Raw genomic sequence first — 21951 nt, forward strand, 5'->3', positions numbered from 1 at the left:
TGATTTGGGCACTATATATACCCCCAGTCTCTCTCTGTTCCTGCACCCTCTTTAGAATTGTAGAATTGTGTCCTTTAATTTGCCTGTCCTCATTCTTCCTGCCAATATTTTTCACTTCACACTTCTCTGCATTAATTTTCATCTGCCATGTCTCCACCGGCCTATCTGTTCTCTTGAAATCTATGACTGTCTTCCTCACAGTTCACAATACTTTCAAATTTTATGCCATCTGTGAATTTTGAAATTGTGCCGTGCACACCCAAGTCTAGGTCAATAATATACATCAAGAAAAGCAATGGTCCTAGTACCAACCCATGGGGAACCCTACTGTATACCTTCCTCCAGCCTGAAACAGAACCATTCACCACTACTCTGTTTCCTGTCACTCAGCCAACTTCGTAACCATGCTGCCACTTGCCCTTTTATTCTATGGGCTTTCACTTTGCTGGCATGCAAGATATTGATAATGCCATTGAATGTCATGGGGAGGTGGTTAGACTCTTGTTGGAGATGATCGTACATACCATTTGTGTGGTGCAAATGTTACTTGCCATTTATCAGCTCTAGCTTGAACATCGTCCAGGTCTTGCTGCATGCGGGCACAGACTGCTTCAATATCTGAGGAGTTGCGAATGGAACTGATCACTGTGCAATCATCTGCGAACATCCCAGCTTCTGTCCTTATGATGGAAGGTTTAGTTGGTTGGCATCCTTCTGCCTATGAAAGATGATGGACACACAGCAAACAATCCGTTCAAGTGGGGTGTCTTCTCTTGGTGCACCTTCTTTGGCTGTGAAGGTCAATCCTTGAGAGGCAGCTGCTGCCACAAGTGCTGCACGTGAAGCTGCCAAGTGATGCCGTGAGTTGTTTATGGCGTTGGCACCTGTTGCCGAGCTGCTGTAGCAACTAGTCATCGTGGTAGTGCATACCAGTCCACGAGAAGTGTTGCCATTTTCCTCTTTCACCAACTAGTGACTCCCAAGTGCGATAGTCAACATTTAGGGCCTTCATGTCACGCTTGCAAGCATCCTTGAAGCACAGCTTTGGGCGCCACACTGGTCATCTGGTCTTGGCTACCTCACCATACAGAAGGTCCTTGAGTATGCAACCATCTTCCGTCCTGCAGACATGTCAGATCCACCGAAGCCGCCTCTGTTTGATTAGTGCCAGCACACTTGGGAGCTCTGCTTTTGAGAGGACTGCCACATTTGCTATTGTCCTGCCAGGATATATCCATAATGCCCCGCAGACAGTGAAGATGGAAAATATTGAGCTGCTTTTCTGGGTCGCTGTAAGTCGCCTGTGTTTCACAACCATACAGCAAAGTGCTGAGAACAAAAACCTTATAAACCATCAGCTTGGTGTTATATTCACATTTGCAAGTCGGCCGAAGGTGGTAGCTGCTTTCCCTGTGTGTATTGAGCTCTTCAAGTGACCGGTTGTTACCGTGGACCCAAGTTTGTAGAATTTGCTAACCACTTCCAGTGGGGGTGTATTTAATGTGATCAGGGGCGAAAGATGTAACTCCTTGTCCCATGACCACGGTTTTATTGTCACATAGTCCAGGAGAACAAGGTACGGGCATGGGAGAGACAGTCTTTGTAGTTGAGTTTCTGTGTGAGCGACTAGCACAGTATTACGTATTATCAGGGTAGAAGAGTTCTCTGATCAGAATGTGATGTGTTTTTGTCTTTGCTTTCAGCCTTGATAGGTTGTAGAGCTTGCCATCTGACCTAGTTTGCAAGTAGACTCCTTTCATATCTGCAGGGAAGGCGAAGATTAGGAACATTGAGAAGATGACAGACAGAGTGGGGGCTAGGATACAACCCTGTTTCACTCCATTCTTTACTCCGAGACTGTCGGAAGTGAAGCCATCAAACTGTACAGTGCAATGTATGATGTCATGGACGGAGCGCATGAGACTGAGGAACTTCAGTGGACAGCCAGTTTTTTCCAAAATCTTGTACAGCCCTGCGCTGCTGACCGTGTCGAATGCCTAAATGAGATCTACAAAAGTAAGGTAAAGGGGTATACTCTGTTCCCTATGCTTCTCTTGTAGCTGGCGTATGGAGAAGATCATATCCACAGTAGATCTGCCAGCACGGAAATTGTACTGCGCTTCCAGATACACTCGGACTGCAAGTAAATTACCTCTTACCTTCCGGGAGAGGAACGGAGCGGACCTGTGGGGAGTGCGCTGGGAGCGGAGCCTATAAATCGACCCCGAGGATCGAGGCCCAGTCTCTTGCCTTCCGGGAGCAGAGAGCAGTCGAACCTGTAGCAGCGGCCGGAGTTTTGAAGAAGCAAACAGTGACATCAGAGGAGAGCTGCATGCTGATTGGTGAGTAGCAGCTGTTAGAATATCTTAAAATAAGAGGTAAGTTGCTTTTTGTTGGGAAAAAAAATCTCTAAGGTGAGTGCTACTAAAGTTTTTTTTTAAGGACTTTAGATTGAAGTGGGTAGAACAAGGCTCCTGGTATAATTAGTATTTTTTTAATTTAAGGGGGTAACTAATTAATGTAAGGGTAAGTCATGGAAGGAGTGCAGGAGTAGCATATCATGGGGCTGAGCTCTATGTGGGAAATCGGACACTTCCAGTGTCCCTGACGACCATGTGTGCAGGAAGTGTATCCATCTGCAGCTACTGGCTACCCACATTACGGAGCTGGAGCTGCGGGTGGATTCACTGTGGAGCATCCGCGATGCTAAGGAAGTAGTGAATAGCATGTTTAGTGAGGTGGTCACACCACAGGTAATGGCTGCACAGGCAGAAAAGAGGTGGGTGACTACCAGACAGAGTAGTAGGCACAGGCAGGTAGTGCAGGAGTCCCTTGTGGCCATCTCTTTTTTTTTTTTTTTTTTTTTCCCCCCCCCCCCCCCTCAAACAGATATACCGCTTTGGATATAGTTGGGGGGGGGTGGCGGGGAGAATGACCTCCCAGGGGAAAGCAGCAACAGCTGAGTTCGTGGCATCACAGAGGACTCTGCTACACGGGAGGAAAAGGGTTGGAAGAGCTAGAGTGATGGGGGATTCTGTCGTAAGGGGTGCAGATGGGCGTTTGTAGCCACAAACGAGACTCCAGGATGGTATGTTGCCTCCCTGGTGCTAGGGTCAAGGATGTCTCGGACGGCTGCAGGACATTCTGAAAGGGGAGGGTGAGCAGCCAGAGGTCGTGGTCCATATTGGTACTAATGACATAGGCAGGAAGAGAGATGAGATCCTGCAAAGTGAATATAGGAAGTAAGGCAGAAGATTAAAAAGCAGGACCTCTAGGGTTGTAATCTCAGGATTACTTCCTGTACCATGTGCTAGTGAGGGTAGGAATAGGAGGATCCGGCAAATGAATGCGTGGCTGAAGAGCTGGTGTAGGCGGGAGGGCTTCAGCTACTTGGATCATTTGGGATCTCTTCTGGTGCAGAGGTGACCTGTACAAGAAGGACGGGTTGCATCTAAACTGGAAGAGGAGCAATATCCTTGGGGGAAGGTTTGCTAGTACTACTCGTGAGGGTTTAAACTAGTCTTGCAGAGGGGTGGGACCCAAAGTAGTAGTCTCTCCGATGAGATAGTTGAGGCAAATTTAGAGGTTAAAGCAAGCAAGTCCAGTTAACAGGCCAGGCAGGGGCAGGACAGGGAGCGTGGAAGGTCTGGTAGGCTAAACTGCATTTACTTTAATGCAAGAAGCCTTACAGGTAAGGCAGATGAACTCAAAGCATGGATCGGTACATGGGATTGTGATATTATAGCTATTACGGAAACATGGTTGAAGGATGGGCAGGACTGGCAGCTCAATGTTCCGGGGTACCGATCCTTCCGGTGTGACAGAGGTAGAGGTAAGAGAGGAGGGGGAGTTGCACTATTAATTAGGGAGGACATCACGGCAGTATCCCGGGGGCAATGTCCAGCGAGGCCATATGGGTAGAACTTAGAAATAAGAAAGGGGTGATCACTTTGGGATTTTACTGTAGGCCCCCCAATAGTCAGAGGGAAGTGGAGGAGCATATATGTAGGGAAATCTCAGATAGGTGTAGGAATCATAGGGTTGTAATAGGTGATTTTAACTTCCCTAATATTGACTGGGATTGCCTTCGTGCTAGGGATCAGATGGGGAAGAATTTAAGTGTGTCCAGGATAGTTTTCTGAAGCAGTATGTGGATGGCCCTACTAGAGAAGGGGCTACACTCGACCTCCTCTTAGGAAATGAGGATGGGCAGGTGGTTGATGTGTCAGTGGGGGAGCACTTTGGGACCAGTGACCATGACTCTTATTAGCTTCAAGATAGTTATGGAAAAGGATAGGACTGGTCCTCGGGTTGAAGTCCTAAATTGGGGGAAGGCTAATTTCGATGGCATCAGACAGGAACTCTCAAAAGTTGAATGGGAGAGGCTGTTTACAGGTAAAGGGGTGTCTGGCAAGTGGGAGGCTTTTAAAAGTGCGATAGGAAGAGTTCAGGGCCGGCATGTTCCTGTTCGATGGAAGGGCAAGGCTGGCAAGTTTAGGGAACCTTGGTTGACGAGGGATATTGAGGGTCTGGTCAGGACAAATAAGGAGGCATATGTCAGGTATAGGCAGCTGGGATCGAGCAAGTCCCTCGGAGTATAGGGGATGTAGGACTACACTTAAGAAGGAGATTAGGGAGGCGAAAAGGGGCCATGAGATTTCCCAGGCAGATAAGATAAAGGAGAATCCTAAAAAATTCTATAAGTATATTAAGGGTAAAAGGGTAGCTAGGGAGAGAGTAGGTCCCCTTAAGGATCAGTGTGGGAATCTATGTGTGGAGCCACGGGAAATGGGCGAGGTCTTAAATGAATATTTCTTGTCTGTATTTACTGTGGAGAAGGTCATGGAAGCTAGTGAGTTCAAGGGAAGGAACACCAATATCCTGGAGCATATCAACATTACAAAGGAGGAGGTGTTGCAGGTCTTGAAGCGCATTAAGATGGATAAATCCCCAGGGCCTGACCAGGTGTATCCTAGGATGCTCTGGGAAGCAAGGGAGGAGATTGCTGAGCCCCTGGCAGAGAATTTTGTATCATCGTTAGCCACGGGTGAGGTACCAGAAGACTGGAGGATAGCTGATATGCCTTTATTTAAGAAGGGAGGCAGGGATAAGCCAGGGAACTACAGGCCGGTGAGCCTTACATCAGTGGTGGGAAAGTTTATTGGAAGGGATTCTGAGACCAGATTTATATGCATCTGGAAAGGCATGGTCTGATCAGGGATAGTCAGCATGGCTTCATGCGTGGGAAATCATGTCTCACGAATTTGATTGAGTTTTTCGAGGAGGTGATCAAGAGCATTGACGAGGGCAGGGCGATGGACATTGTCTACATGGACTTTAGCAAGACCTTTGACAAGGTCCTGCATGGCAGGCTGGTCCCGAAGGTTCGAACACATGGGATCCAGGGTGAGCTAGCAAATTGGATACAAAATTGGCTTGGTGATAGGAGGCAGAGGGTGGTAGTAGAGGGTTGTTTTTCAGATTGGAGGCCGGTGACCAGTGGTGTGCCGCAGGGATCGGTGCTCGGCCCTCTGTTGTTGGTCATATATATTAATGACTTGGATGTGAATGTAGGGGACATAATTAGTAAGTTTGCTGATGACACCAAAATTGGTGGTATAGTGGACAGTGAAGAAGGTTGTCTAAGGTTACAACAGGATATAGATCAACTGGGAAAGTGGGCAAGGGATTGGCAAATGGAATTTAATGCAGACAAGTGTGAAGTGATGCATTTTGGGAAGTTAAACCAGGGCAGGACATATACAGTGAATGGCAGGGCCCTGGGGAGTGTTCTTGAGCAGAGACACCTTGGGGTGCAAGTACATAGTTCCCTGAAAGTGGCAACACAGGTAGACAGGGTGGTGAAGAAGGTGTATGGCATGTTTGCCTTCATCGGCCGAGGCATTGAGTACAAGAGTTGGGATGTCATGTTACAGTTGTACATAATGTTGGTTAGGCTGCATTTGGAGTACTGTGTACAGCTCTGGTTGCTACACTACAGGAAAGATGTGATTAAGCTAGAGAGGGTGCAGAAAAGATTCGCAAGGATGTTGCCTGGTTTGGAGGGCTTGAGTTATAAAGAGAGATTGGATAGGCTGGGTCTGTTTTCCCTGGAGCGAAGGAGGCTGAGAGGGGATATGATAGAGGTATATAAAATTGAGAGGCATAGATAGGGTAGATAGCCAGAGTCTGTTTCCCATGGTAGGGGTGACTAAGACTAGAGGGCATAGATTTAAGGTGAGAGGGAGGAGGTTTAAAGGGGATCAAAGGGGTCAATTTTTCACAAAGAATAGTTGGTATCTGGAATGAGCTGCCTGAGGAGGTGGAGGCAGAAATAGTAGTGACATTTAAGAGGCATCTGGACAGGTACTTGAATGAGCAAGGCATAGAGGGATATGGAATTAATGCAGGCAGGTGGGATTAGTATAGATGGGCATTATGGTCGGCATGGATGCGGTGGGCCTCAGGGCCTGTTTCTATGCTGTATGATTCTATGACTCTAAATGGAGTCTTTTAAGTATGACCCGAGCAGAGGCCTTCTCAGTGATGCTAAGGAGTGAGTTACTCCTGTAGTTGCAGTCTGCTTTGTTTCCTTTTGTTTTTGTATAGTGTGATAATTTTGGCATCACGCATCTCCTGTGGAACAGAGCCTACTTTCCAGCAGAGAAGGAGAAGGTCATAAAGGTGAGGCAGTAGATGGGACTTTCCATGCTTGAGCAGTTCGGCTGGGATTCTGTCCTTGCCTGGTGCCCTTCTGTTTGCTAGGCAGAATATGGCCTTTTCGAGCTCGAGTGATGAGGGTTCTTATCTAACTCATCCATGACTGGAAGTTGCTGGAAAGCATCGAGCGCAGACTGGAAGATGTCCGGCTCACAAGGTCATTAATAAAGTAGCTAGAGATGGTTGGGCCTAGAACACTGTATAAAGAATTTCTGCAGCTATGTCCTGGGGCTAAGATGATTGGCCTCCAACAATCACAACCATCTTTCTTTTGTACTAGGTATGAATCCAGTCAGTGGAGAGTTTTCTCCTTGATTGCTATTGACTTCAATTTTACTAGGGTTCCATGATGCTACAGTTGGACTAATGCTGCCTTGATTTCAAGAGCAGTCACTCTCACCTCACCTCTGGAATTCTTTTGTCCATGCTTGGATCAAGACTGTAATGAGGTCTGGAGCTGAGCAGTCCTGGTGAAAAGCAAACTGTCCATCTGTGAGCAAGTTACTGGTGAGTAAATGCCACTTGTTAGGACCGTCGATGATACCTTCCATCACTTTGGGTGAGAGTCAACTGATGGGGTGGAAATTGGCTGGATTGAATTTGCCCTTTTTTTTTCTAAACAAGACATACTTTGGTAATTTTCCACTTTTGGTGAGTACATGCCATAATTGTAGCTATACTGAACAGCTAGTTCTGCAGCACATTTCTTCAGCAATGCAGCTAGGATGTTGTCAGGGCCCATGGCCTTTGCTATAATCAATGTGTTGTGCTGTTCCTTGAAATCGTGTGGAGTGAATCAAATTGGCTGAAGGCTGGCTTCTATCCGGTGGGGACCTTTTTGAGGAGGCTGAGATGATTATCCACCCAGCACTTCTGGCTGAGGATGTTTCTAAGTGCTTCTTCTTGACTTACGCACTGAAGATGGGGATATTTGTGGAGCCACCTCCTCCTGTTAGTTGTCTAATTGTCCACCACCATTCATGACTGCATGTGATGGGACTGCAGAGTTTTGATCTTATCCATTGGTCGTGGGATCACTTACTTCTGTCCATAGCGTGCTGCTTCCACTGTTTAGCATTCATGTAATCCTTTATTATAGCTTCATCGGGTTGGCACCTCATTTTTAGGCATTTCTGATGCTGCTCCTGACATGCTTTTCTACACTCTTTGAATCATAGTTGGGGGTCCCCAGGCCTGATGATGGTAGAGAGAGGGGTATGCCAGGCTGAGGTTACAGATTGTGGTAGAATACAATTCTGGTGCTGATGGCCCACAGAACTTCATGGTTGCCCAGTTTTGAGCTGCTAGATCTGTTCTGAATCTATTCCATTAAGCATGTTGGTAGTACTATGGAACACAATTGACGGTATCTTTAGTGTAAAGGGAAAAAAAACTTGCATTTATATAGTGCTTTTTGTGACCACTGGACATCTCAAAGTGCTTTCCAGCCAATGAAGTACTTGTGAAGTGTAGTCACTGTTGTAGTGTAGGAAACGTGCAGCCAATTTGCGCACAGCAATGTGATAATGACCAGATAATCTGTTCTTGTGATTGAGGGATAAATATTGGTCAAGACACCAGGGATAACTCCCCTGCTCTCCTTTTGAAATAGTGCCATGAGATCTTTTACATCCACCCGAGCGGTCAGATGGGGTCTCGGTTTAGCATCGCATCTGAAAGACTGTGCCTCTGACAGTGCAGTGCTCCCTCAGTACTACATTGGAGTGTCAGCCTTGATTTTTGTGCTCAAGCCCGAGAGTGGGACTTGAATAAATGGGTTTTCATCTCCACAAGATAGCTACTCCTACCAATACTGTCTTGGGCAGATGCATTTTTGACGGGTAGACTGGTGAGAGGCTTCTGTGTGGTACTATTCTGTGATATGAGTTAATAAAGAAATTTCTGAGACTGCCTTCAGCTGTTGGATACATTTTCCTTGAAAATGGTAGTTCTCTTCGGTATGTTTGGAATGTATCCCTGTAAATAGATTAAAGTCAATGTAAGGATTAACAAGGCTGTTATTTAAAAAAGAAATATTGCCATCAAACCTGTGATTGTGGTTGTAATTTTGTTTTCATTTTGCAAAACAAATCTGAATCATTTTGGATCTGATCAGAAAGATGGCTTATCAATCGGAATGCAAAGACCTAGTACTGTAAAATTCCTGAGCAAAATATGGTTGGAGACTACAAATCTGAATTGTAACTTTTGAATATCATAAGGGTTGTGTTCTTTTGAGCAGCATAACTACACTTTCACACAACTATTTTTGATGTCATAAGTTAACTGCTAAATTATTTAATCTGATTTCACACTGGAGTAGCCACGTTGTTAAAATAATTGAAACAAATGTTGAAACGTGTTTTTAACCAGTTTAGCTTCATTAAGCTTATGAAGTTGTTTATATAGAAGTATTGAAAGCATCTGTCACACTCCAGTTCTCACATGGTATGCAAAACACCACCAAATCAGAACTGAACAATGTTACAAAAAAAATGAAATCCAGTCATTTACAGCATTTTTTTCCTAATTGACATCTGGCCAAGTAGATGCCAATGTAGAGAAATTTCCAAAAACAATAATTAGCCTCTAATTGACCAAAGGAAGTATAATATCACTTGCCCACAGGGAACACGAGCAGTGCCCTGAAAGCAGTTAAACATTACAGCTGTGCTCCAGAGCTAGAGTACCCATTAACAGTGTCATTGGAAATCAGCTCTGACATAGATAAAAATACCTTCAACATACCATACAAAACTGAGCTATAAAGTCAATTTTAACTCCGTGCACCATAGTATTCCACATGGGTAAATGCCTTTGTTCATCACTGTGACCTTTTGTGGTTGTATGCTGTGTTGTGGCATTGTTGGTTTCTATCAGGAATGTATCAAATAAACTGAAAGACTTCACTCATCTGTACTTATGTTTTTGATGAAGGCATATAAATCTGAAAGACCCAAATGACAGCTAAGTTACAAGCTTATTTAATGTACCGCTCAATGGCAATGTGTTTTTAAAAAAAAAATGCAGAAACCAAAATAAATTTCATTTTATTAGAAGCTACTTTTAATAAATGTAATCAATTAATTGATCAATTATAGAAGCAAATATTTGTACACTCTTAGCCCAATCAGACATCATAAAATTTTAAGTTATCTGTTCTACCATCAGTTCCACATGAGTATTATTTCACTAACATTTTGTACACTTGGAGTACTGTGTGCAGTTCTGGTAGTCATATTATAGAAAGAATATAGAGGCACTGGAGAGGAAGAAATAAAGATTTACAAGGATGTTACCAGAACTACAAGGTTATACCTATCAGGAAAGGATGAACAGGCTGGGTCTCTTTTCTCTTGAAGGCTGAGAGGCAACCTAATGGTCTTTAAAAGTATGGAAAGGTTTGATAGATTAGACATAGTTGAGATTGCTCCCACATGTGGGGAAGGGGAAATTAGATGCCATCAATGTAAGATAGTCACCAAAAAATCAAATAGGGAATTCAGAAGAAACTTCTTTACCCAGAGAGTGGTGGAACTTGCTACCACAGGGAGTAGTTGAGGCAAATAGTATAAATGCATTTAAGGGGAAGCTAGATAAGAATATGAGGGAGAAGGGAATAGAGGGTTATGCTGATCGGGTTAGATGAGGAAGGACGGGAGCATGTTTGAGTTGAGCATTATTGCTGGCATGGACTGGTTGGGCCAAATGGCTTCTCCAGATACCTTTATTTTCTCTATTGGTTGTTTATTGGTTGTCTCATTGGGTCACATACTACTTCCCTTTTAACTGACATTTCCTGTCCACTCTTGTGGTATATGCTCATGTGCACCAATTATTATGTGGCTACCTGACTGCATTACCCCAACCTAGACCTGCATTGATTTGGGGTGCCATTGGTGTTAAAGAACAGTCTCAAACAGTTAGTGACCAATGAATCGCTGCTGTAGAAGAGACCCTGGGTACAGGATGGGAAAAGAGAGGCTCTGATGCTAGGTTATTTAAAAACAAAAGACTCTTGGTACATCTTCTGCTGTAATAGTTTTCTTTTCTTCACCAGTGTCTGACACAATGGGCTGAATTTTACAGACCCCCGATGTCCGGTTTGTGGCAAGGGTTGGGGGGGGGTGGGGGCCGGAAAGTGCCTCCGGGAGAGGGCCATCATGCACTCCGATGCAGATATTGCCAGCATGGTGGCCCCCACGTTGCTCAGCGACGGGGACCACCAGTTAAACATTTAAGTAAATTAAAATTAATGAATTAATTATACTTGCGCCACCGCCTTTTGGCCCAGTGTGATCTTCCTGCTGCTGGCCAGCACTCGCGCTCCTTCGGATCCCTGTCTAGGGAAACGAGGCGGAACACTGGGTTGGGGGGTGGGGGGGAAGGAGGTAAGTTTCTCTGCCGGGGGGAGGTGGGGAATGGGGTCAAAGTGACATCATTGGTGTAGGGGATGGTGCAAAGGATTTTAAAATTTATGCACTTGGGGGGGAGTGGAGGGAAGATCAGGTGGACAAGGTAAGTGTCTTGGGGGGGAGAGGGCAAGTAATTATTTTAATTGTTATTGGGGGAGTGGGAGAGGGGCAAAATAAATGTATTGAATTTTTAAATTCACTTTTGCTTTAAATATTTAAATTTAATGGTAGGACTCAAAGCCCTTTTTAAAAATGGCATCAGCGCCTGCGCACAGGCAGCTGATGCCATTGCAGGAAACAGGGTCCTGCCCCCTCCATGTCATCGGAGGGTGGGGGTGGTCCGCCCCGGCCAATAAAATGAGCTGCCGAATTTAGGATTGAGTACCTCCATGACATGCGGCCCACACGGGTGGGCGCCATTGTTTTCACCTACCACCAATTTTGGTGGCGGGAATATAAATTTCAGCCGGATATTGGAAATCTTTATACTTTACCATAATTTGTATATTTTATCACTGCTCCTGCATAAAGATCCACACTAATTAAACCATTGTTGAAATCTGCTTTTTATATTTAGGTTTAAAAAGGTTGGCTTATTATTGCTAGTATTGAATCACAGACTGGATAATGATGTATGACTTGATATTGATTATCCTATAATTTTGTTCTTCCTTTTTCACTAGCAATTATTATTTGATAACATAAGTTTTCATTAATTTATCATTACAATATTTATGTCTTCAATTAAAAGATTCATTTGTCACAATTTCAGTATCATGATGACCAGATGGTTGATCTGATTGGTGTGAGTTTTGCTTATTGGAAAAATACTGTTATATCAAAGGATGATGTGAGCATCACTGGAGAGGGGAATAGAACAGCAAGCAAGAAATATGACTTTATCAAATACAATAGGAACTTGTCATTGGGATATATGGAAGGATCCATAGAAAATGGAAAGCTAAAATACAATGAAATCCACTTGCAACCATGTGCAAATATTTGGCACATTTCTTTTTCTTCGATACTAGCCTTAATAGCTCAGTACAAGAATGTATGGTTTATTTGCCCACCAAGTCTAAAGAGAAACTTTATTTATATGTTTCTACCTCAAGTTAATACTTCATGATGGACTTGATGGGCTGAATGGCCTGCTGTGCCGTAAATGACTCTGACTCTATAAATATGGCAATTCTGGTTAGATTTAGGTTAGGTCATAAGCAACTTCTTCTCTGATTCTCTCAACCTACTATGAAAACTGCAGTTGGATTCCAGTATAATTGAAAGAGTAAGCAAAACTCAAGAAACCAAAATGGTAGGTCTTGGTTTCGTTTTTAACATGGGTTTTAGATGCTTCTGATATGGTTTTGTTAATGTTCTAGCATTATATTGTAACTTGCTGGGTGTAGCAACTGCAAAGTGGCAATATCTCTGTTTCCATGGTGGCCTAATTTTATATTATGGAAACATTTTGGCTGTCTGTCGAAAGTGTTTGCAGGTTATTGGTGAATTTTGTTTCTGGGGAATGGAACATTGGATGAGTTTTAGATGGAAAATATGGTTAGCCACAAAAAACTGTCAAGGCAAGTGTGCAGATGTGATGGTTGATTTTAGCTGTCATTCTGTACCTGACGCGAGGAAATATAGCTGCCTTGTGCGTTTTGCAGATTTAAATATTTGGCTTTTACTCCTAATCTGGTCAAAACACTTAAGATACAGAACATTTTCAAACTATAGCAGATGTCTTTCATGAGACCACTTTTTTTTTATTTTAGGCCTCATAAAATTAAATATTCCATTTCAAATGTAGGTTATTTTTAACAGAAATGGTGGTGTAAGGAACACCACAAAACCTTGAGAAATGTGATTAAGGCTATGTATTGCTGACCAGCAATTTTTGCATTTATCAAACAGAAAAATCATTTGCAAAAATAATTTTGGAAATTGAGTTACTGTATGATATGCATGTATTGACTGGAAATATCATTGTCAACAGATTTCATACTAATTGCCTTTGGACTAAACCAGTGACTAGCCTTGTGCTATTAAAACTGTTATAACTGTTATGTGATGTCTCTTTTTAAAACATTAACTGCAGGACATGAAAATGCAGATTGTTTATCCAGCCCATGATCAACATTTTAGCTGCCAGGAACTGTGAAAATACTGTGGTAGCAGGGGCATATATTTCTGAATGTTATCTCTGCCGTAAACACGGAACTATTATAAGCCACAATATGTTAAAATGGTAAAAAAAAAATGAAAATGCTAGAAACACTGAGCAGGCCAGGCAGCATTGATCGAGAGTGAAACTGAGTTAAGTTTGAGTTAACATTTGATTTGAAATGTTAACTCTGCTTCTCTCGCCACAGATGCTACCTGTTCTGAGCATTTTCAACATTTTCTGTTTTTATTTCCAGCATAGTCAGTATCTTTTGTTTTGTTTTTGTTACAGCAAATAATTACAGCAGTAGATGACACCTTAAATATTACAAATCCAAATAAATCATCAGTAGCCTGACCGTTTTTAATAATGAATTGCCGCTGACATAATTTTCAACAGTAATTACTATTAATAATTATTCCCAGAGAATAGTGGACCTGTGGAACAGGTTACCAGCTAGAGCGATGAATGTTGATTTGCTATATTCCTTCACGTGAGAGCACGCACAAGATGTAAGTTATCCTGTGATGCAAATCTGGATGAATGCGATCTCTTGGATAAGTTTCGATTTGCCTAATTGGGTTGGAGAAGAATTTTCCAGTTTTTTCCTCCCTGATTGTTTTTATCTGTTGTTTGCTTCTCCCAGGAGATTACGTGGTGGGTGAGGAATGTATGTATTATGATGCATAAGACATCACAACTATATGGTGAAGGCTTGATGGACCAGTAGGTCTTTTCCTGTTCATTATTTTTTTATGTTTCTTTTATAAATTATTTTTATGTATTTTACTTTTTAACTATTGCATGGAAAGGAATTTCTATTATGTACATAGCAGTTTGACTCCTGGTACTGTACTCCAAACCAGTAACTCATGTCAACCCTAATTTTCTCTGTACCTATCACATTGCATTTACCTCTGTCACCTTGCTTATCATAGTTTGCTTATCTTTGTCATATTGCTTATCTCGCCTACACCATCCTCTTAGCCATAAGAGCAGATCATAAGTGAAGCAGCATAACCTAGCAGCAGTAAAGGAAGGTAAACATCTGAATACCGAAAAGAAAATACAAGTGCCTGAAAGGAAAAATTTGACCAGTATCACATGTGCTACATTTTAAACCGTGCTTCAAAAGGAAGTTCTGAAAACATAAATACAAGCTTTTGCAATGAGAGAAAACTGTTTCACCATTCGTGGAATTCAGATTTAAAAGGATGCTTATGTTGCAATATCCAATATTACCAAGAAATGTGGAGTTGTCTTTGCTCAATTCTAAGTGGTTTAATCAAAATTATTATATAATTCCATAAGATTTAATTATCAATAGACTGTGTGTGTGTTTAGATTTGATTATTTAAAAATTTTGTTTTATTCTCTTATACAGGTGGTTCCATCCCAATATCACTGGGATTGAAGCTGAGCAGCTCTTACTGACCAGAGGGGTTCATGGAAATTTCCTAGCTCGACCCAGCAAAAGTAACCCTGGAGACTTCACTTTATCAGTTAGGTAAGAAACAGTTGACTATGTAAATGAAATGGTGCTTGCAAGGAACGAATTAGAACAGATATAAAATGGGGTAGCCAGGTAAATGATTGAGAATTTGAATCCCCATTTAAATGTTTCAATTGTGGATCCTACGGTTTGCTGCATTCCATCTGTTTTTATGTATACCATTCAATATGGAAAGGTATTCCAAGTGGGGAGTTTTATCAATTGAGAGATAAAATTTAAAAAGATTGGTTGAGGGGGGTGAAGTGTGAGGACCGGCTGGGGTGTTTGGGCAGGCAGTTGGGAGCGCTGGCAGGCTTTCTTTCAATGTGGGGGTCAATAGGAGCACTCCTGCTTCTCCACATTCAGACAACTAAATTTGAAAAACTTACCTTTTTGGTAGGAGGTGCTCCTATGGTCTGATGCCAGCTGCCTCAGGGAAAACCAGTCATAAAGTGGCATCCTCATAGGAGTTTGGCACCTTATTTGCACATTGAAAGAGCCTAACTCCTGTTTCAGGCATGGCCCTTGGGCACTTTTTTTCCCTTTGCCAATCTGGCAGGTGTCACACTTGTAGACTGGGTGTGTGCTTCCTGCCTGCCATTTTGGAGGCTTAGGCCAGTCAGTGGTTGAAAAACTCATGCTGTGTGGCTGAATTTATAGGTCCGTAACTTCCCAAAGTCTACGTCTGTAGGTTGTGTCTTTAAAGCATTCATAATTTATATGGGGAAATTACCAAATAGGTTCATTTTTTAGGCTGCAGTAATTATTTCCACAATGTTTTTTTTCTTGGCATTTTTGGAGCATACTGATTTTATGTCGAGGGTTTTGGCGCTTCCATTTTTATTTGGTGCCAATCATGTGTGTATGTGACTGTTAAGTCACAACAGGATTGAACTTGATTGATTGTTTGTTTGACCATGGAAAATACAGCAATCCTACTGGAAATGAAACTCAGGAGAGATGTAAAATGGGCTACTGATTCACTATCACTTGTCTTACACTATTGCACAAGGTCAAAATTACCCCACAGAATTTAATAATATAGACAAAAGATATTAAGTATCAATAATTGTCAAATCTGGTAAAGAACAAATGTTCATTATAATTTTGACAGATGTAGGAGCCAGCAGAGTGCTTTGCGCAGTGATATCTTTTTTTTTAATTCATTCATGGGATATGGGCGTCAATGGCTAGGCCAGCATTTATTGCCCATCCGTAATTACCCTAACTGAGTGAGTGGCTTGCTTGGCCATTTCAGAGGGCATGTAAGAGTCAACCACATTGCTGTGGGTCTGGAGTCACATGTAGGCCAGATCAGGTAAGGACAGCAGATTTCCTTCCCTGAAGGACATTAGTGAACCAGATGGGTTTTTACAACAATCGACAATTGTTGCATGGCCATCATTAGACCAGCTTTTTAATTCCAGATTTATTAATTGAATTCAAATTCCACCTTCTGCTGTGGTGGGATTTGAACCCATGTCCCCAGAGCAATACCCTGGGTCTCTGGGTTACTAGTCCAGTGACAATACCACTACGCCACCATCTATTATATGCAGTAGGCCATTCTGGCTTAAGCTAACCTCAAATTATTTTCTGAAGGTAATTCTTATTCTTGAAGGCAATTGAAATGCAATGGAACACCAACAATACCATGGAGTTCCCATTCTGTTGATTCTCTGATCTCAACAGTATTGAATGGAAAAAGGTTTGGCAACGGCCAAGCACTTTTTCATGACATTGAACAGGAAAAAGAGGGAGATGGAGCAATGACATAATATCATAGCTAGGAACCACATGGGCAAGAACAGCAGGGGATAGAGATAAATGAAAAAGGCATGAGGAGGGTGACATCCTACAGTGGATGAACCCAGCCTAAATGAATGAGGCAAAATCAAATAGAATAACTAAATTTGGTTGCTCATATAAATATCTTGGATGCTGGTTGAGAGTAATATTGCTGGTGGTATGGGAATCAGGCTGGCCACCATGCACTTTGATTTTTGAAAGCATTGCAGCATATGAGAAAAGATCTTTTGAGGAGAGAAAAATATGGACCTAAAATATGACTATCACCAGAAAGTCAAATATTTCATCCGCCTCTGGTGAGGGATCCATGATGCTTTCTCCATAGCATTTGAATATTTAAATTTAGTGTTTAGTTTATTGCTCCAGTTTTCAAGTCATCTGCATGTTCTTACACTCATGGCATGCACCTTTCTGCCTCTTTTCGGATTGATGTTTATCTAGAATAGGGGATTACACCTACTAAACTGCAGCCTTCCTTTCTGAAATTGTGTTTTACATGATCATAAATTATTCAGAAGACAAAATAAGTAAAGAATGTTAGATTCATATTATTCTGTATAGTATATACTGGATAGTTTATAAGCTTGCTACCTACTATTTGTTAGGAAGTGCGTGATACTCATTAGTAAGATAACATACTTTTCAGGGCTATTGTCACTATTGTTATCTGCCCTGCAGCTATAGTCAGTGCACCTGCCACACAATGAAATTGCATCTGGTTTTCATCCTTTCCAATTGCTCTGTATACATTTCAGACGGCAAAATTTATTATAAATTTTTTCTTATTGCAGTATGCTGCCAGCATACTGCAAACCCTATCGAAGTATATTTACTCTACATTTCCCGCTAATCAAAATGTGCTACTTATTTGTCTTTTCTAATTCATTTTCAAAATGTCCTGTAAAACAAAAACTCTACTAAAATAAAATCAATGGCTGCAGAACAGCTTGTAAACAGTAACTTCCCAGCCATGTTATTTGATTCAAACTTTTTAAATTTTGTATGCACAGCTGTTAAAAGTCAAGTTAGAATTTGAAACCGGTTTTTCCAAATGTGGCCAGAGCATTAGGATTGAACTACAGGCTTAAACTAAACTGCCAAACAGTATTGTGCATTGGCTGTCCCTCAATTTGAGGATGACGTCTGTTCAGGGTCACGTGTTTCTGCCATAGGTGGTCTTGTGACTGAGCAGGTCAATTTTCGGCCCGCAGATCTTTGGGCACATGGTGCAGGACGTCCCACGAGGTAGTGGGATCTGGAGTGCACAGTTTGCTTCCTGTTTCTTTTCTTTGCCATCAATGTGCCTCACCATGAAGGCATTGGGACCAGAAGCATGATGCAGCTTGGACAAGTTGTCGCCATCTGAACGATTGATAATGAGCTGTTCCCAGTCGTTAAGGTCAATGCAGCCATGCATCGAAAACTTTGGGGTGTTTCTAAAGCATTTTATTTGTCCTCCCTAGAATGTTGATCATTTTAGAGTTGAGAGAACAGGGCCTGTCGGAGGAAGATGATTTTAGCCATGTGGACACAATGGCCAGTCTGTTGGAGCTATTGGAGTTGATTTTGCAGGAGTTTTGCTCTAATGCTTGTGAATCTGGCTTCAAGAAGGGCACTATCGTTTATTCGATGGTCCTCCCATTAAATTTGGAGGATGCAGTAGAGGTGTTGCTAATGGGATTTCTCCAGCGTTCTTATGTATCGCTGATGCACAGTCCAGGTCTCCCCGCAGTACAGGAGCGTGGTGACGACAACCGCTCTGTACACTAAGACTTCTGGTGATTTTTGGAGGTCTTTGTTGTCAAACACTTGCTGCCATAGTATGTAGAAGGCTGAACTGGTGCAGCTGATCCAATATTGGATTTCTTCATCGATGGTAACCTTTTGAAAGAGCTAACTGCCAAGGCATGAGAAGTGCTCAACATTTTGAGCAAACTGTGCTAGTACTGGTTTATCTCCTATTTATAAAATATTTTATCAAACAAATGTGATCCTAGTGAACAAAATGATGTGGTGGATCAGGAAAAGCCTTCGGCAGATCAAGCCTGCTTCTTCCACAGATCATGCACAATCACCCATTTATAAATTCTGCTTCACCCATTTAATTTCCTGAAGTTCTATGCAAATACGCCATGATCTTCAAAGGCACTTGAGCAAAAATATAGAAGGTAAATACATCTGCACACCTATACCCGTCAACCCTAGACCAGCTCTTTTTTCAAGAATTCATTTAAATGCTTGGCTTCTCCATGTTCCCATTACTGCATTAAAAAAAAACACATTCCTTCTAATCTCTAATCTCACTTGAGACTTATTAATTTTAAATTGAATTCATTGCTCGCACTCTAAACTTACTGAAAATTACATCATGAGCTCCGATTTTAACTCTGGGTGGCAGTTGTGCGGGCCGGGACTGAGGTGGGTGGCATACTGTTCTGACCTTTGCAGCATGAGACCCAAGAGATTTTAACTCCTCTGGGCCTTCATGTACCCTGTCAGTTTCCTGCCAAACTCGACAGAAAGCATTAGCTTGCAGGCAGGCAAGAGAGGAAATTTTAGCTGACAGGGAGATGCTGCTGGAGACCACTCTAGTCAAAGCCCCCAGTCAAAATGTACGATTCTGATTGTGGTGGGAGAAACGCACTGTTAATTCAATCCCGTCCCTTCACAGATCGCCTAGCATATAATTTTAAACTTTCCAAGTTAAAGAAAGACCCAGTCAAATTGTACCATCTATTAATCCCCAAATGAGGATAGCAAAACCAGGTGTCTTTAAATCAATAAATTAGCTGTTTAATTAGAAAAACTAAATTCTTAAACACTACTAAGACATAAACAACATTTAAAATAGAAAAAATTAAAGTCCTTGCAAATTTGCAGTCCAATGTTGCTTGAAGTCCTCACAGCGGTCCGATGGGGGAATAAACGTTCTTCAACAGTAGAACAGTCCGTAGTCTAATTCCAGCAGTAAGTGGTGCTTTCCTTATCCAGTGATGAATTTCAACAATTACCAACTTGCAAACACTTTCAATAGAATCAATCTGACTTTAGAATTTTTGTGGGATAAAAGATTGTCACAGTCTAACTTTTCTCTTCCTTCAGTTTAAATTATCAGAGATCTCTGTTTTGGCTTGACATTTTTTAGAATTTTGAGAGTTAATAAATAAACAGACTAAATTCTGTTCCTTCAGTTTAAATGGCTAAGAGCTCTTCTTTCAGGTTCTAACACCAGCTGTTTGTCTATGTCCTCTGTTAGAACAATTTGGGACTAAAAAGCTAGTTAAAAAGATAATTGCAACATTGTATATGTGGTCCTGGGTCCCTGAATAGTTGTTGCTGGGTAGCCAAGATGTATTCTCTGAAGCTGGTTGGTTCCGTCTCCATGTGGTTGTATCCAAGAGCAACCAAAACGCACTTACTCTAACTCCTGAGGCTTGCTGGTTCTTAAAGCAGTACGGCACCTTTTCCAGTCTTAAAGACACACCACCTATTCCCCGGAGAAAAAAACTACAGGACCATGAAAAGGAGGGAGAGAAATCAGGAAACTACAGGCCAGCTGGCTTAACATCTGCCTTGGGGAAAATGTTAGAAGCTATTATTAAGCCATTATAGCAGGACACTTAGAAAAATTCAAGGTAATCAGGCAGAGTCTGTTTGTTAAAGGGAAATCATGTTAAACCAATTTATTGGAGTACTTTTGAGGGAGTTGCATGTGCTGTGGATGAAGGGGAACCGGTGGATATATTGTACTTGGAGTTCCAGAAGGTATTTGATTTAAGGTGCCACATCAAAGGTTATTGCAAAAAATAAAAGCTTTTGGTGTAGGGGGTAATATATCGGCATGGAAAGAAGATTGGCCAGCTAACAGAAAACAGACAGTAGGTATAAATGGGTCATTTTCTGGTTGGCAAGACGTAATGAGTGGTGTGCCACAGGGATCTGTGCTGGGGCTTCAACTTTTTACAATTTTTATATAAATGACTTGGATGAAGAGACCAAAGGTATGGTTGCTAATGACACAAAGATAGGTAGGAAAGTAGGCTGTGAAGAGGACACAAGGAGACTACAAAGGAATATAGATAGGTTAAGTGAGTGGGCAAAAATCTGGCAGATTGAGTATAATGTGGGAAAATGCAAAGTTGTCCATTTTGGCAGGAAAAATAAAAAAAGCATGTTATCTAAATGGTGAGAGATTGGGAAGCTCTGAGATGCAGAGGGATCTGGGTGTCCTAGTGTATGAATCGCAAAAGGTTAGTATGCAGGTACAGCACTCAATTAGGAAAGCTAATAGAATGTTTTTTTTTTAGTTTTAGTTTAGTTTTAGAGATACAGCACTGAAACAGGCCCTTCGGCCCACCGTCTGTGCCGACCATCAACCACCCATTTATACTAATCCTACACTAATTCCATATTCCTACCACATCCTCACCTGTCCCTATATTTTCCCTCCCACCTACCTATACTAGGGGCAATTGCTAATGGCCAATTTACCTATCAACCTGCAAGTCTTTGGCATGTGGGAGGAAACCGGAGCACCCGGAGGAAACCCACGCAGACACAGGGAGAACTTGCAAACTCCACACAGGCAGTACCCAGAATTGAACCCGAGTCGCTGGAGCTGTGAGGCTGTGGTGCTAGCCACTGTGCCATTTCATGAGGGGAATTGAATACAAAAGTAGGGAGGTTATGCTTCAGCTATACCGGGCATTAGTGAGACCACATCTAGAGTACTGTGTGCAGTATTGGTCTCCTTATTTAAGGAAGGATGTAAATGCGTTGGAAGCAGTTCAAAGAAGGTTTACTAGACTAATACCTGGAATGGGCGAGCTATAGTATGAGGAAAGATCGGACAGGCTAGGCTTGTATCCGCTGGAATTTAGAAAAGTAAGAGGCGACTTGATTGAAACATATAAGATCCTGAGGGGTCTTGACAGGGTGGATGTGGAAAGCATGTTTCTCTTTGTGGGAGAATCTAGAACCAGAGGTCACTTTAAAAATAAGCGGTCGCCCATTTAAGACCGAGATGAAGAGAAATCTTTTTTTCTCCTGACGATCGTGAGTCTTTGGAACTCTTTTCCTCAAAAGGCAGTGGAAGCAGAGTCTTTGAATATTTTTAAGGCAGAGATAGATAGATTCTTGATCAGCAAGAGGATGCAAGGTTATCGGGGGTAGGTGGTAATGTGGAGAAATCAGTTCAGTCATTAACTTATTGAATAGCGGAGCAGGCTCGAGGGGCCTACTCCTGCTCCAAATTCATATGTACGTATGGAAAGGAATAGTGTCCAGCAATCAAGTAAGTGATTAGGAAGAAGCATATGAAGGCATTGTGGTCAGGGTAGGGTGAAAAGGAA

The 21951-nt window shown here is 42.1% G+C and overlaps 1 protein-coding gene across 4 annotated transcripts in view; it reads left to right on the plus strand.

Moving 5' to 3' along the window:
- Positions 1–21951, plus strand: part of ptpn11b (protein tyrosine phosphatase non-receptor type 11b) — a 197853-nt gene that overhangs the window by 61771 nt on the left and 114131 nt on the right. For all 4 annotated transcript variants that reach the window (XM_068017060.1, XM_068017061.1, XM_068017063.1 and 1 more), the window contains exon 2: positions 14684–14806. In XM_068017060.1, the coding sequence (XP_067873161.1) occupies positions 14684–14806 (123 nt within the window). The remainder of the gene's footprint in view (positions 1–14683; positions 14807–21951) is intronic.

Source organism: Heterodontus francisci, chromosome 37, assembly GCF_036365525.1.
Source record: "Heterodontus francisci isolate sHetFra1 chromosome 37, sHetFra1.hap1, whole genome shotgun sequence".
Taxonomy (NCBI): domain Eukaryota; kingdom Metazoa; phylum Chordata; class Chondrichthyes; order Heterodontiformes; family Heterodontidae; genus Heterodontus; species Heterodontus francisci.